The sequence below is a fragment of the Odocoileus virginianus genome, chromosome 19 (genome assembly GCF_023699985.2).
Source record: "Odocoileus virginianus isolate 20LAN1187 ecotype Illinois chromosome 19, Ovbor_1.2, whole genome shotgun sequence".
NCBI lineage: Eukaryota > Metazoa > Chordata > Mammalia > Artiodactyla > Cervidae > Odocoileus > Odocoileus virginianus.
The window spans coordinates 35,438,382-35,454,192 of NC_069692.1; the positions used below are offsets into that span (position 1 = coordinate 35,438,382).

General features: G+C 37.4%; 1 protein-coding gene across 4 annotated transcripts in view; it reads left to right on the forward strand.

Annotated features, from left to right (window-relative positions):
• Window positions 1-15,811, forward strand: part of MMS22L (MMS22 like, DNA repair protein) — a 119,245-nt gene that overhangs the window by 20,553 nt on the left and 82,881 nt on the right. For all 4 annotated transcript variants that reach the window (XM_070450077.1, XM_020909708.2, XM_070450079.1 and 1 more), the window contains one exon: window positions 10,316-10,378. In XM_070450077.1, the coding sequence (XP_070306178.1) occupies window positions 10,316-10,378 (63 nt within the window). The remainder of the gene's footprint in view (window positions 1-10,315; window positions 10,379-15,811) is intronic.

Sequence of the window (15,811 nt, forward strand, 5' to 3'; positions counted from 1 at the left end):
AAGAGGCAGTTCAGCTGGTCTGGTATTCCCATCTCTTTCAGAATTTTCCACAGTTTATAGTGATCCACACAGTCTAGGGCTTTGGCATAGTCAGTAACAGAAATAGATGTTTTTCTGAAACTCTCTTGCTTTTTTGATGATCCAGCAGATGTTGGCAATTTGATCTCTTGTTCCTCTGCCTTCCCTGAAACCAGCTTGAACATCTGGAATTTCATGGTTCACGTATTGCTAAAGCCTGGCTTGAAGAATTTTGTGTATTACTTTATTAGCGTGTGAGATGAGTGCAATTGTGTGGTAGTTTGAGCATTCTTTAGCATTGCCTTTCTTTGGGATTGGAATGAAAACGGACCTTTTCCAGTCCTGTGGCCACTGCTGAGTTTTCCAAATTTGCTGACATGTTGAGTGCAGCACTTTGACAGCATCATCTTTCAGGATTTGAAATAGTTCAACAGAAATTCCATCACCTCCACTAGCTTTGGTCATAGTGATGCTTCCTAAGGCCCACTTGACTTCACATTCCAGGATGCCTGGCTCTAGGTGAGTGATCACACCATCGTGATTATCTGGGTCTTGAAGATCTTTTTTGTACAGTTCTTCTGTGTATTCTTGCCACCTCTTCTTAATATCTTTTGCTCCTGTTAGGTCCATACCATTTCTGTCCTTTATCTAGCCCTTCTTTGCATGAAGTCTTCCCATGGTATCTCTAATTTTCTTGAAGAGATCTCTAGTCTTTCCCATTCTGTTGTTTTTCTCTATTTCTTTGCATTGATCATTTTTATCTCTCCTTACTATTCTTTGAAACTCTGCATTCAGATGAAATATCTTTCCTTTTCTCCTTTGCTTTTTGCTTCTCTTCTTTTCACAGCTATTTGTAAGGCGTCCTCAGACAGCCATTTTGCTTTTTTGCATTTCTTTTCCATGAGGATGTTCTTAATCCCTGTCTCCTGTACAGTGTCACAAACCTCCATCCATAGTTCATCAGGCACTCTATCAGATCTAGTCCCTTAAATCTATTTCTCGCTTCCACTGTATAATCATAAGGGATTTGATTTAGATCATACCTGAATGGTCTAGTGGTTTTCCCTACTTTCTTCATTTTAAGTCTGGATTTGGCAATAAGGAGTTCATAATCTTAACCACAGTCAACTCCTGACTGTATAGAGCTTCTCCATCCTTGGCTGCAAAAAATATAATCAGTCTAATTTCGGTGTTGACCATCTGGTGATGTCCATGTGTAGAGTCTTCTCTTGTGTTGTTGGAAGAGGGTGTTTGCTATGACCAGTGTGTTCTCTTGGCAGAACTCTGTTAGCCTTTGCCCTGCTTCATTCTGTGCTCCAAGGCCAAATTTGCCTGTTTCTCCAGGTGTTTCCTGACTACCTACTTTTGCATTCCAGTCCCCTATAATGAAAAGGACATCTTTTTTGGGTGTTAGTTCTAAAAGGTCTTGTAGGTCTTCATAGAACCGTTCAACTTCAGCTTCTTCAGCATTACTTGTTGGGACGTAGACTTGGATTACCATGATATTGAATGGTTTGCCTTGGAAACGAACAGAGATCATTCTGTCATTTTTGAGATCACGTCCAAGTACTGCATTTCGGACTCTCTTGTTGACCTTGATGGCTGCTCCATTTCTTCTAAGGGATTCCTGCCCACATTAGTAGTTTTAATGGTCATCTGAGTTAAATTCACCCATTCCAGTCCATCTTAGTTCACTGATTCCTAGAATGTCAACATTCACTCTTGCCATCTCCTGTTTGACCACTTCTAATTTGCCTTGATTCATGGACCTAACATTCCAGGTTTCTATGCAGTATTGCTCTTCACAGTATCAGACCTTGCATCTGTCACCAGTCACATCCACGACTGGGTATTGTTTTTGCTTTGGCTCCATCCCTTCATTCTTTCTGGAGTTATTTTTCCACTGATCTCCCGTAGCATAGTGGGCACCTACCAGCCTGGGGAATTCATCTTTCAGTGTCCTATCTTTTTGCCTTTTCATACTGTTCATGGGGTTCTCAAGGCAAGAATACTAAAGTGGTTTGCCATTCCCTTCTCCAGTGGACCACATTCTGTCAGAAGTAGTTTGGTGCTGCTGCTAAGTCGCTTCAGTCATGTCTGACTCTGTGCGACCCCATAGACAGCAGCCCACCAGGCACCCCCGTCCCTGGGATTCTCCAGACAAGATCACTGGAGTGGTTGCCATTTCCTTCTCCAATGCATGTAAGTGAAAAGTGAAAGGGAAGTCGCTCAGTTGTGTCCGACTCCTAGCGACCCCATGGACTGCAGCCTACCAGGCTCCTCCATCCATAGGATTTTCCAGGCAAGAGTACTGGAGTGGGGTGCCATTGCCTTCTCCGCAGAAGTCGTTTAGTATTGTATAAACCCATTAGTTCCACAAAGTAAGCATCTGGAATCTTGAAACCAATGTGTCTATTTTCAAAATTGGTCTTTTTTTCTGGGGATGATTACAAAGCTATCTGATCAACAGGCCTACTCTGTGAGCTTGTAGAAATTCAGATTTTTTAAAATCTGGAGATCTGTTTTAGTACTATAATCTGGTCTGGAGCTTGGGAATTCTTATTTTTGAAAAGCTCTGTGAATTTCTATCAGGTATGGAAACCACTGCTTTATGAAACATGTTCCTTGATGGACTTCACATATTTTTCTCTTTTTGGAATACTGGACAGAGCCCAGAAATCATGGAATCTGAGGGTCAGTTAGTATTGACACAGTGCTGTAGAAATGGAAAGGGCCTTAGGAGGACCTCTAAGTGATCCCTTAGTAATAAAAGATCCTTTAGGAGAGCCCAAGATAAAGTAAGTTAAGTCAGAAAGTGCTCTGACAGGTCCGTATACTGCTCAGTATCAGTGTATTTAAGCATTTTACTGACTCTCTGAGAGAGAACAATAGAATGAGCTTATCGGAGAAAGGTCGTAAGTCCTTTGTCTATGCTTGTGAGTCCTTCCCATACTGGTGTGTGGAAAATGATAAATGCTATTATTACTGCAGAAGTGCTCTTATTGAGTATCTTAATGGAGTTAATGTGGTTATGTTTCACTTCTTTTAGTTCTTAAAATACTAGAACAACAACTCAAAAAATTTACCTATAATTCAAAGGTCTTTTCATAAGCATTTTTCTCTTACCTTAATTTTTCCAAATACATATTTCTGATTTTTAAATCACTGTAAATGAATATGGCAATTAGTTAAGCACTTCGTGAATTCCTGTTGAGTGGCTATCATAATAATAGGTGCCCATGATAGGATACTCATGAAATAAATTGTGCTGCCTCTTCAAGTAATATGCTTTCAAGTTATTAATGCTTGCTGGAACTGCCATTAACACTTATTTCAATAAACAGTACATTGCAGTTCTGGTTGATATTGACCCCCACGTACTCCCAGTATGGTAGGTAATCTAGCCACATTAATATATATCATTACTATTACTATTGTAGTGTTGAATTGTACTGGTACAACCCTCAGTTGCCATTGCTGAAATCACTTTTCTGTTTCATGCAGAGAACTCCATGGGACATTATTGCTTTTATTAGCTCTGGATCAAGATAGTGAAAGAATTGTCTGTATTTAGTATAGATTAACGTATGTCTTTTAAGATTGCCAGTAGTTCTTATATGATTTGCTTTTGTCAAGATGCATATGTTTTTAATCTTAATCTTTAAAATTATGTAGAAGTTGTAGAGAGATTTAGAGGAGAGAGCCATGTGTTAGTTGCTCAGTCGTGTCCTGCTCTTTGCGACTCTGTGGTCTGTAGCCCACTAGATTCCTCTGTCCATGGGATTCTCCAGGCAAGAATACTGGGATGGGTTGCCATTCCTTGCTCCAAAAGAGAGCCAGAGTATTTGGGGGAAAAACTACTCTTATATAATAAAAATAATAAAGATGTGTCATATATTTGTATATATGTCAAACAGATTCTGCCTTTATTCATGAGTCCTCAAAGAGTTTCAAACATTTCTTGATTTCTTAATGGCTTTAAAAGAAAAACTCAAACTCTCCAGTTAATGATGGTTTTCATTAGGGTTGATACCTTCAACATTTTGCATTTGCAAAGTGTTTAATATTTCAGAGTGACTATTCGGTTTTTATCTCAGTGAAGTGTTAATGAAGTAGGCGAGAGATTAGTATTACATCCATTTTACAGGTAAAGAGACTGAGGTACACAGTAGTTGTATTGTGTACAACTAAGAAACTGTAGCTACTAAAATAGTTGCTACTAAGAAAAAATAGCAACCTATTTTTTTATTGCTTAGATAAATTCGATCTTAGGAACTTTCTGAGGACTTCATCTTAGGAATAGGTCTCTGGGAAGGTGACCATGTGTATCAGTTTGCCAGGGACAATCACAGTTTGTGTCTACTTCCCCCTCATTCCATCTGGTTAGTTTTCCCCCTTTTATTCTCAGAACTTTCTCAATTTGGTTTATAAATCATATAATTATTTTAATCTTTGATCATAAGGGTATATTAACTCATTGTTTCAGAGATTCTGTAGGATGTTAATTTGTGTCTGAGATGTACTTAGATCAGAGTTTTGAAAATTACCTGAATTTCTTTTCTCTTTATGATCTATTAGCATAGCCGGCTACTGTATAGAAAATGGTTATGCATTGATCATGCTTTATTCCACTAAAGAATTACCTGGTGTGAGAGGATGATAGAAAGCAACAATGATTAGTCGTATATTCTGCAGCAGAGAACTACCTCCAGTCTCGTGATAATCAGAAAGATGTTTCAGTTTTTAAATGTAAACTGCTTTGCCCTGAAGTTTAATGTGAAATCTTTCTATTTTAGGTTGATTTCAGATATGGTTGATTTTTTTTTTTAAGTTTTTGTAAACTAGACATTAGCTATATGTGTATTTAAATACAAACTTGCCAATTGCTTAGTACTGACTTATAAGAAAAATTTGGTATCTCACTTTTCATTCTAGAGGCTTTACATATTCATATATTTCTGTTTAATACTTGTCTCCCAACCTAGATTGTTATCTTCTTACAACCTCAGGCATCTGTTTTGCTTTTATGCTTTAGAAATATAGTTGATTTCTAGTGTTTCAGGTATACAGAAAAGTGTTCTTTTTCATATTCCATTCCATTATAGGTTATTACAAGATACTGAATATAGAGTTCCCTGTGGTATATAGTAGATCCTTGTTTATCTATTTTATATGTGGTAGTGTGTTTGTAGTAGTGTGTATCTGTTAATCCTGTATTCCGAATTTATATCTTCCCCCTTTCTTCTTTGGTAACCATAAGCTTGTATTCTTTGTCTGTGAGTCTATTTCTGTTTTGTAAATAAGTTCATTTGTATCATTTTTAAAGATTCCACATGTAAGTGATATATAATATTTGTCTTTCGCTGATTTATTTCACTTAGTGTGATCTCTAGGTCCATCTGTGTTGTTGGAAATGGCATTATTTCATTCTTTTTTATGGCTGAGTAATATTCCTCTGTGTGTGTGTGTGTGTGTGTGTGTGTATGTGTGTGTGTGTGTGTATGTGTGAGAGAGAGAGAGAGAGAGAGAGAATACACACACATCTTCTTTATCCATTCATCTGTGGATGGACTTTGGGTTGCTTCCATGTCTTGGCTATTGTAAATAGTGCTACTATGAACATTGGGGTACATGTATTTTTTTTGAATTAGTTTTTGCCTTTTCTGGGTATATGCCCAGGAGTGGGATTGCTGGATCATATGGTAACTCTTATTTTTAGTTTTTTAAAGACTGAAGACTCCTTACTGCTCTCCATAGCGACCGTACCAATTTACATTCCCACCAACAGTATAGGAGGATTTCCTCTTCTTGACACCCTCTCCACCATTTATTATTTGTAGACTTTTTGATAATGTGAGGTGATACCTGATTATAGTTTTGATTTGTATTTCTCTAATAATTTGCAATATTCAGCATCTTTTCGTGTGACTGTTGGCCATCTGTCTTCTCTAGAGAAATGTCTGTACAGGTCATCTGCCCAGTTTTTGATTGAATGTTTGGTTTTTTGATATTGAGCTATGTGAGTTGTTTGTATGTTTTGGAAATGAATCTCTTTTTAATCACATCATTTGCAAATATTTTCTCCCATTCTATAAGTTGTCATTTAATTGTGTTTATGGCTTACTTTGTTGTACAATAGGTTTTAAGTTTAGCTCTCATTTGTGTATTTTTGTTTTTGTTTCCATTACTATAGGAGATGGAACCAAAAAAACATTGCTGTGATTTATGTCAGCTGTGATTTATTTATATTTTACGGTATCTGATCTTCCATGTAGATCTTTGTTCCATTTTTAATTTATTTTAGTATATGGTGTTAAGAGAATGTTATGATTTAATTCTTTTACATGCAGCTGCCCAGTTTTTCCAGCACTGCTTGTTGAACAGGCTGTTTTCTCCATTGTATGTTCTTTTGTCATAGATTAGGTGACCAAAAGTGTGGGGGTTTATTTCTGGACTTTAAATTTATCCTATTCCGTTGATCTATGTTTGTTTTTGTGCCAGTACCACACTTTTCAAGCCAGGGCGCATGATTTCTCTAGTTCCATTCTTTTTTCTCAAGATTGTTTTGGCTGTTCGGGGTCTTTTGTGTTTCCATACAAATTTTTTTGTTCTTGTTCTGTAAACAGTGACATGAGTAATTCGATAGGGATTGCATGAGTAATTTGATAGGTAATCTGTTGATTGTCTTGGGTAGTACAGTCATTTTAACAATGTTGATTTCTTCCATTTAAAAGTGATAAAAGTGGGCATCCTTGCCTTGCTCCTGACGAGTGTTACCTCTTACAATTTTAATCACCTATTTTAAAAGCAGATATAGTTTAAAGAGAATAATTACTTTGCCACATTGCAGGGATCATCAGTACAATCAGTCTGGCCAGTTGGTTCTTGTCTTTGAAACTTTTGGAATAACGGTTAGATAAAGGTGTGAAATACAACCTTAAAATGAGCATTGCTTCAGGTTACCTAGTTGGCTGGACGTGGAGACTCAGTTCAGTCGCTCTTGTTTCCGACTCTTTGTGACCCCATGGACTGCAGCAGACCAGGCTTCCCTGTCCATTACCAACTCCCAGAACTTGCTCAAACTCATGTCCATTGAGTCATTTATGCCATCCAGCCATTTCATCCTCTGTTGCCCCCTTTTTCTCCTGCCCTCAATCTTTCCTGGCATCAGGGTGTTTTCCAGTGAGTCAGCTCTTTGCATCAGGTGGCCAAAGTATTGGAGCTTCAACTTCAGCATCAGTCCTTCCAATGAGTATTCAGGGTTGACTTCCTTTAGGAGTGACTGGTTTGATCTCCTTTGTCCAAGGGACTCCCCATTATTCTTCTCCAGCACCACAATTTGAAAGCTTCAATTCTTGGGGGCACTCAGCCTTCTTTATGATCCAGCTCTCACATCTGTATATGACTACTGGAAAAAACATAGCATTGACCGTACAAACCTTTGTTTGCAAAGTGATGTCTCTGGTTTTTAATATACTGGCTAGGTTTGCTCATAGCTTTTCTTCCAAGGAACTAATGTCTTTTAATTTTGTGACTGCAGTTACTATCCACGGTGATTTTGGAGCCCAAAAAAATAAAGTCTGTCACTGTTTCCATTGTTTCCCCATCTATTTGCCATGAAGTGATGGGACTGGGTGACATGATTTTAGTTTTTTGAAACTAAACTGTTAGCATCAATGTGTGACGGTATGCAGGGGAATTTTGACCATTAACTTGCTAGTATGTGAAATGAGCACAACGGTACAGTAGTTTGAACATTTGGTACTGCTTTCTTTGGATTTGGAATGAAAACTGACCTTTTCCAGTCCTGTGGCCATTGTTGAGTTTTCCAAATTTGTTGGCATATTGCATGTAGTACTTTAACAGCATCATCTTTTAGGATTTGAAGTAGCTCAGCTGGAATTCAGTCACCCTCACTAGCTTTGTAGTAATGCTTCCTAAGGCACACTTGACTTCATACTCCAGGATGTCTGGCTCTAGGTGAGTGAGACAACCTTTGTGGTTATCTGGGTCATTAATACCTTTTTTGTACAGTTCTTTTATGTTTTCTTGCCTCCTCCTCTTAATCTCTTCTGTTAGGTCCTTGCTGTTTCTGTCCTTTGTTGTACCCATCTTTGCATGAAATGTTCTTTTGGTATCCAGTTTTCTTGAAGAGATCTCCAGTCTTTGCCATTCTGTTGCTTTCCTCTATTTCTTTGCATTGTTCACTTAGGGCGCTTATCTTTTCATGCTATTCTTTGGAACTCTGTATCTTTTCTTTTCTCCTTTGCCTTTCGCTTCTCTTCTTTTCTCAGCTATTTGTGAAACCTCTTAGAAAACCAGTTTGCCTCTTTGCATTTCTTTTTGTTTGGGATGATTTTGGTTGCCCCCTCCTGTTACGAACCTCCATCCATAGTTCTTCAGGCACTCTATCAGTTCTAATCCCTTGAATCTATTTGTCACTTCCACTGTATAATCCTAAAGGATTTGATTTAGGTCCTACTTGAATGGTCTGGTGGTTTTCCCTGCTTTCTTCAGTTTAAATCTTGATTTTGCACTAAGGAGCTCATGACCTAAACAATAGTTATGTCCAGGTCTTGTTTTTGCTGACTGTATAGAGCTTCTCTGTTTTCACCTGCAAAGAATATGTAATCAATCTGATTTCAGTATCGACCATCTGATGATGTCCATATAGTTCTCCTTGGCCCAGGGCAAATTCTGTATTAAATGTTTTTTCCTGATAAATATTTTGCATGTACTTTATTTACACAGTTATAGTTGAGAAAACCTATAATTCCTTTCTGAAAACTACATCATTGTACAATACTAGTTATCTACTGATGTGTAACAAAATTTTGCTTCTTAAAAGAATGAATATCTCACACAGTTCTTGAGGGTCTGACATCCAGTAGAAGCCTAGGTGGGTCATTCTGGCTCAGAATCCCATGAGTTTGTAATTAAAACTGTCCCCTGGCACCTCAGTCTCAGGGGCTGGAGGGTTTACATCTCGCTAACCTTGACAGAAGGCCTTAATTACCCATCATGTAAGCCTCTTCGGTACTGTTCTTAGCATAACTTTTCCCAGGAGTCAACGAGAGAGATTGTCATTAAGACAGCAGCTTCCGTGTCCTTTAATCTTGGTACTGACATGCTTTCAGTGCTGGTAGTCTTCTAAACAGACCAGCAGTGTGGGAGGGGATTGAATAAGGGCATGAATTCCAAGAAGCAGAGATCTCTAGGGGCTGTTTTAGAGCTGGCTGCCACAGTCACTAAGCACCTTTATTAAGGAAATATTTGTTCAGTGATTTCTTGTAGTTAGCATCCATCTTACCATGAGCATTATCCAGCCACTTAAAATCTGAATATGCTTTAACTTTTTATTGGTCACTGGAGTTCATCCTTATGAACAGCATGGGTGCTGTAATAGGGATAGGAGGGTGTGAGGAATCTCTTTGAGTTTATTCTTTCAGCCCTCTGGCTTAGCTTTCTGAGGTCTCAGGCTTGCTTTTGCACCTTTTGTTCTGCCCTTGTTTGAAACTAGCTGTGATCTGCGTCTTTGTGAATGCACTTTCTTGGCTTCTGGTTTTGACCAATATCCACATATCTAGATCTTTAAGAACTGAGTATCAAGTAAACTAGCATGCGTGCTCAGTCGTGGCCAACTCTTTGTGACCCCGTGGGCTGTAGCCTACCGGGCTTCTGTCCATGAGATTCTCCAGGCAAGGATACTGGAGTGGGTTGCCATTTCATGCTTCAGGGGATCTTCCCGACCCGGAGATCACATCTGGTTTTCTGCACTGCAGGCAGTTCTTTTTACTGCTGATCCACCTGGGAGTCAAGTGAACCAGGCATCCTGTGAAAAGTTCCTCCAGGTTTTCCCTTTGGAAAAGTAGAGCTGTTCTCATTGTTAGCCTTTATGAAATATGTTGGCTTTTTGAGTTGTTTTTTCCTTTCTTTATTGTAGAGGCTTCTGGATAGTTGAGGTTGCCTGGTAAGTGACCACTGGCTAAATGGGGTACCAAATGTGAATTGTTTAGTTACTTGTTTACTAGAGTAGACCATTTTGAGGCCGTTAGCATAAAATAAAGGTAAAAATCTCTACTGAGTAAAGTACAGAATAAAGAAGACACTCGGTGGTGTAAAAGACTCTAAAATATACTTGAAGTTTTTTTTCCTATTAGATAATAATTGACAGCAAATGTTTACTATTTGTTAAAAAATTTATAATTTTATGAAAGTACCACTTTAATAAAACAACTCCTGATAATTGGAGTATTTAAGAGCAATAATTTTACTGCAACATTTTCTCCCTTTCTAGAGACAAATGGAATCAAATTGGAACTTTGTAGAAGAACTGCTGAAGAAGTCCATCAGTGTTCAGGTACACATTTAAAGTGAGCTGGTTTGTGGGCGTTGCTAAATTTTTACGTTACAGATTTTGTTTTTAAGAACCAAGCAAACCGTTAAAATGATTTAAATAACAAACTTGGTTTACTCATTAGAAACCTGAGATAAGAATCTGCATTCTTTGTTAAGGCAGGGTCCTTGTACAATAGTTTTTATTTTGAAGATTTTTATTTTAGCACTGCGTTTCCAGTTAAAGGACAAAGATAATTATCCTAGTTGCTGACTTTGACAGAATGTATTCAAAAGAAGGAGCAGATGCTTCAGAATCAGCCATTCCTTGCCTGTGTGATATCAAGTCTAGGAGACACGATGAGGGAGATAGTCAGTGGCATTGGAAATTCAGCTGCATCCCCGTCACAGCAGGAAGGTGACTTGCCTTGCTGGGCAATCTGTCTTACAGGCTTGAATCATACTCTGACTGATAAGGTCCTAGTTTCTGAGCCTCATTTCATAGCTTATCATTTTTCTTTCTGCAGAACTGTTAATGCAGTGCTTCATGGCCCAGAGGTCAGATTTGACCTCCTTTTAAAATAGTTTTAAGTGAGCTCTTCATCACATCTTTAAACATACTGTATTATAGTTCTGTAAAGTTTTGTGGCATAAGTTGTTTATGTAAGATTTTAAAGGGAAATTTTAGTATTTTTTTTAGTGTGGGTAATAGACTCATTTTCTTTTAAGAAATGAGGATTGTTAAAAACCTGAAGAGGAATAAAAAATACAGTAGTACAAGACTGCCCCACATACACACATACATTTATTTTTTACCCGTATCTTTGAAAATCATTTTAATAGCTTAAAATTTTGTTTTCCCTGTTATCATTACTGTTAATTTTTTTAGGTGAAAATATAAGTACATTTAGTTATAAGATAAAACTTCTAATTATGAGCTAAGAATTCTAGATTAGAATGCCAAAGAATTCTGAATACATCAGTTGCATCTGAAGCAAAAGAGCTGTTATCTCAACCATTGTAAAAATTGTTGTTTCTTTTTTTGTATCATTTTAATTGGCTTTCTCCTGTGTTCTTTTTGGGAGCATACTGATTTTAGTAGCTCAAAGTTTCAGACGTGTATTTTTTTTTTTTTACTTCAAGAATGTATGGAATCTTTAAAAAGTGGCCATTATTTACATCATCAGTGTTTTAATGGTATCTACTAAAGCTGTTGTGAAGATACATCCCTAATTCTTGTAAGGAGGTAGACTGACCATGTAGATTTACCTGGCTTGGGATATCCCAAGATGTGGGACTTGTGGTGATAAAACCAGGGAAGACCTGAGAAAACTGGGCCAAGTCAATCATCCTAGAAGCAAGGATAGTACAGCTAATCTAAGAAACTTCCTCTGAATTTAGGTCTAGCATAAAGTCAAAGAAATACCTTTCCTGTGAGAGAAGAGGTCATTGTAATGTTCAGAAAAAAGCGGTCCATTCTCGTAATCTCAATTTTGTCTTGCCTTGGTTATATCAAATTAGATTTTATAAGTAGTATAGGACTACTTGGTGGAGTTCTTGAAACCAATTTTGTGGGTTCATTAGGTGGTCATAAAGAATAAATAATATATTTGGATAGAGCTCTCAGTATGATGATCTGTTTTCCCCCACTGAGGTAAATTAAAATCTGACCATGCTTGTATGGTTTGACCTCATGTCCAACTGTGAAAGAAAGAGTCTGTTTGCAATATTAAAAAAAAAAATGTTTTACACATACAGCAGTCTTCAAATAAAATTGGTAGGCATTCCTCTGTGGTTTTGATTAAGCAAATAATGTTCCAAATCTTTTTGTAGCCATAGAGAATCTTCTAGAAACAGACACTGAGCTTTGTTAGTAAAGAGAACATGTATTGTTAAATTTTACTTAAACTGAATAGTTAAGTATTTGCTCTAAAAATGTTCTTATGAGGTAATCCTGTGTAATATTTGTGAATGCTGACAGTAAACATTTGCTCTACTTTTACGACATTATTATTTTCATGTGAAAAGGTACGTTTTTAGTTTTATTCCACTTTTTAAATAAAGCCTCATTATTTTCTGAGTTCACAACAATTTTCTTTCAAAGGTCATGAAAGGGTGTAAAAAGAAATCCTAAGCAGGCCTAATATTTTTTAAATATTTTTATTTGTCAAAGAATCCTGAGAGTTAAGGCTAAAAACAACTCAGAATATGATTAGTTCTGAATAATGTGGGTCAGTAATCTAATTACTAATCCAGAATTACTGTGTTTCTTGTACAGAAGGATTTTGACTGGAATATTGAAGTCTAACTCTTTGTTTAGTCACCGAGTCGTGTCTACCTCTTTGTGACCCCATGGACTGTAGCCCGTCAGGCATCTCTGTCCATGGGATTTCCCAGGCAAGAATACTGGAGTGGGTTGCCTCTTCCTCTTCCAGGGGATCTTCCCAACTCAGGGATCGAACCCATGTCTCCTGCATTGGCAGGCAGATTCTTTACCACTGAGTCACCAGCCGCTAACTCTCTTTATCCAGTCCTGATAAAATCCCATCAGACTGACAGTTACTATTGAGCTTGTATGTAAGTTTCATTCTCCAGATGGCTTCTGATAGGCAAGTTAGTTATGCATAAAAAATGAACCCCCAGTTGTTACATTGCCATTTCTATAGAATAAGCTAAAAAATGTTTCTATTTTTAGTTCAGTAAAACAATTTGGTGCATGGAATATACCCAAATTTATTATGCCTGCATTTGATCTTTCAAAATAAAAGTTCTAGGAAGATACCCTTTTTAAAAGGACTGAGAGATCAGCAGCAGACCCTGGAGTATTCTAGGATTGCTTTTTTATGTGAAATAGTTTATATGTACTCATTCAGCTGAGATGAGACACCCAGAGAGCCCACAGGATCTTGTGATAAATGTAGAAATAAGAGTAGTGTGGGCTCTGGATTTGAGATAGGTAGGTTTAAATCTACATGGAAAAGAGCCCCACAGGCCTTCTGGTTTATTAAAAATCAGAGAGCGTGGATTTAGATACCGTTAATCAAAATCCTTGGTTTAGGTAGAGTTTGGCTTCAACACTCACAAAATTAAAATATGTCCACTTAAGGTACAATAGTGTGAATGTGCTGCATTTATTTATTATTTTTTTGCATTTATTATATGATTGTCAAGATTCAATGTTTCAGCTGAAAAAATTCATTCACAGTGTCAGCTGTTGCTTTGCGAGCACTGTCCATGGCACTAAGTGTCCATTTTCCACTTGGGACAGTCTTGTGGGGTTCCACTTGGGACAGTCTTGTGGGGTTCCACTTGAGACATGAGGAAAACTGGGACACAGAGTAAGGCTTGTCCAGGCTCACTCAGCTAGCTAGTGGTGGAGCTGGAGTTTGAATCTTCATATGTGTTTTTTAGTCATTCCAAAGTGAAGTCGCTCAGTTGTGTCCAACTCTTTGCGACCCCATGGACTGTAGCCCACCAGGCTCCTTCGCCCATGGGATTTTCCAGGCAAGAGGACTGGAGTGGGTTGCCATTTCCTTCTCCAGGGGATCTTCCCGACCCAGGGATTGAACCCGGGTCTCCCACATTTTAGGCAGATGCTTTACCGTCTGAGCCATGAGGGAAGTCACTCCAAACTCCCTCAGAACACTTGATCCTGTAAGATTCTTGGTAAAACTCTGCTTTTTTTTTCTTCATTATTTTAAAACTTTGTTTTAAAACTTCTTTGCTGTTATGTCTTTGATTAGTAATGTACTTTGATTTGTAAGATCTGTTTTGGTAATACTTGTGGAAAGCAACTATCTCAAGTTTCCACTTTTTTAAATTTGTTTTTGTGATCTTCTACCTGTCCAGTAAGTCTGTGATGAGAAAAATGTAAGGTAGGAAGAAATTAATATTCTCAGATGTTCTCAAATATTCTTCCTCACCATATTTCAGCTGTTTTTCTATTATGACTTTGAACTAAGATGTCTGTTGGCTCCTCTACTCCTAACTATTGTATATTCTTATCTCTTTGGCTTTCTGAACTTGAAGATAGGCAAATCGTTTAATTCAGCTGATGTGCGCCCACCCACACAATTTTTAATGGAAATTTTTAAGAAAAACTAAGGGAACATGGTTCAAAACAAAATCGTGGTTGAATATACAAAACATGAGCATGTGCTTTACAACAAATACTATCTGTGATTAATTTAAAAAAGAAACTTGCTTTTCAAGTCACACTTAACTGACTTACCCTGCCAGAACTATGGAGAAAATGGTATTTTATAAGACAGTTATTTTCATTTTAATCTGTAGCCACTAGCAAGAAAAGGATGGGAAATTTATCTCCTTTCCTTTAAAAAAAAAAGAGGAAAAATCCCCCAGGATAGTGTATTTAATTTCTTCTTGATTGGTTACAGTGGAAAGAGCATGGGCTTTGGTCTCACAAACTTTGATTCAAATCTTGCTCTGGTCACTAAGAGCAATCTTGATCAATTCTGGTGTCAGTTAGATGTTAATTTTTTCCCCTCATGTTTTTGGAAGGTGGTGTAGTATAGTATGTCTAACAAGCTTTGGAGTCATGAGTCCTAACTCCTTCCCATATGCACTTGGGTAAGCCATTTATAACTTATGAACCTCAACCTTTTTTTTTTTTTTTTTTTTGGTAAAATGAATGTAGTAAAACTGAGATGGTCTGAGACATACATGAATAAAATATGTAAAACATGATATAATACCAGACACATAGTTGGTATTTAACCTTTTGTTTTTCCCAAACTTTGTATATTTTTATGGTTTAAATACCTTTTTGTGAATTTTACATGTAAAATGATTTTCAGATACCAAACAAAGCAATACAAAACTCTTCAAAATGAACCCACTTTTTTCATGTAATTCACTTTTTAATCTTGCAACATAATTAAATTAGTATGTTTTAATTCACATCAGTATGTGCCATGAGAATAAACCTACATCTAGTTTAATATTTTCATGATAAAATCAGAATGTTAGTGACCAACAAGGGTTAAATGAGTTTAATTATCAGAGGAACTAAATATCTTTCCCTAAATCATAGATGAAAAGAAACACGAGAACTCAGATCTGTTTTGTTGCTAAAACATTTGCGGAGTCTCTTTGGTGGAGCAGGCACTGCGCTAGGCCTAGGGAGCATTATCGCAGTCCTTAGGGAACTCATAGACTTGAGGGCAGATAGGAAGGTAAGAACCGTGTGTGATGTGTTGACGAAGGTATGTAACTTTGTACACAAAGTGGTGATCCCCTTCTCTTTCTGAAATACTTCTCTTGGAGTCCCTGATTCCTGGTTTCCTACCTACTTCATTGGATTTTGCTTACAGGCCTCCTTTTTCTTGATACCTAAATTTTGGAGTAGCAATCAGCTGTCAGTTCTGGGTTCTTTTCTGTTTTCTGTCCACAGTCTTCCCTAGATTGATCTTATCTAGGCTTTTAGCTCTGAAAACCA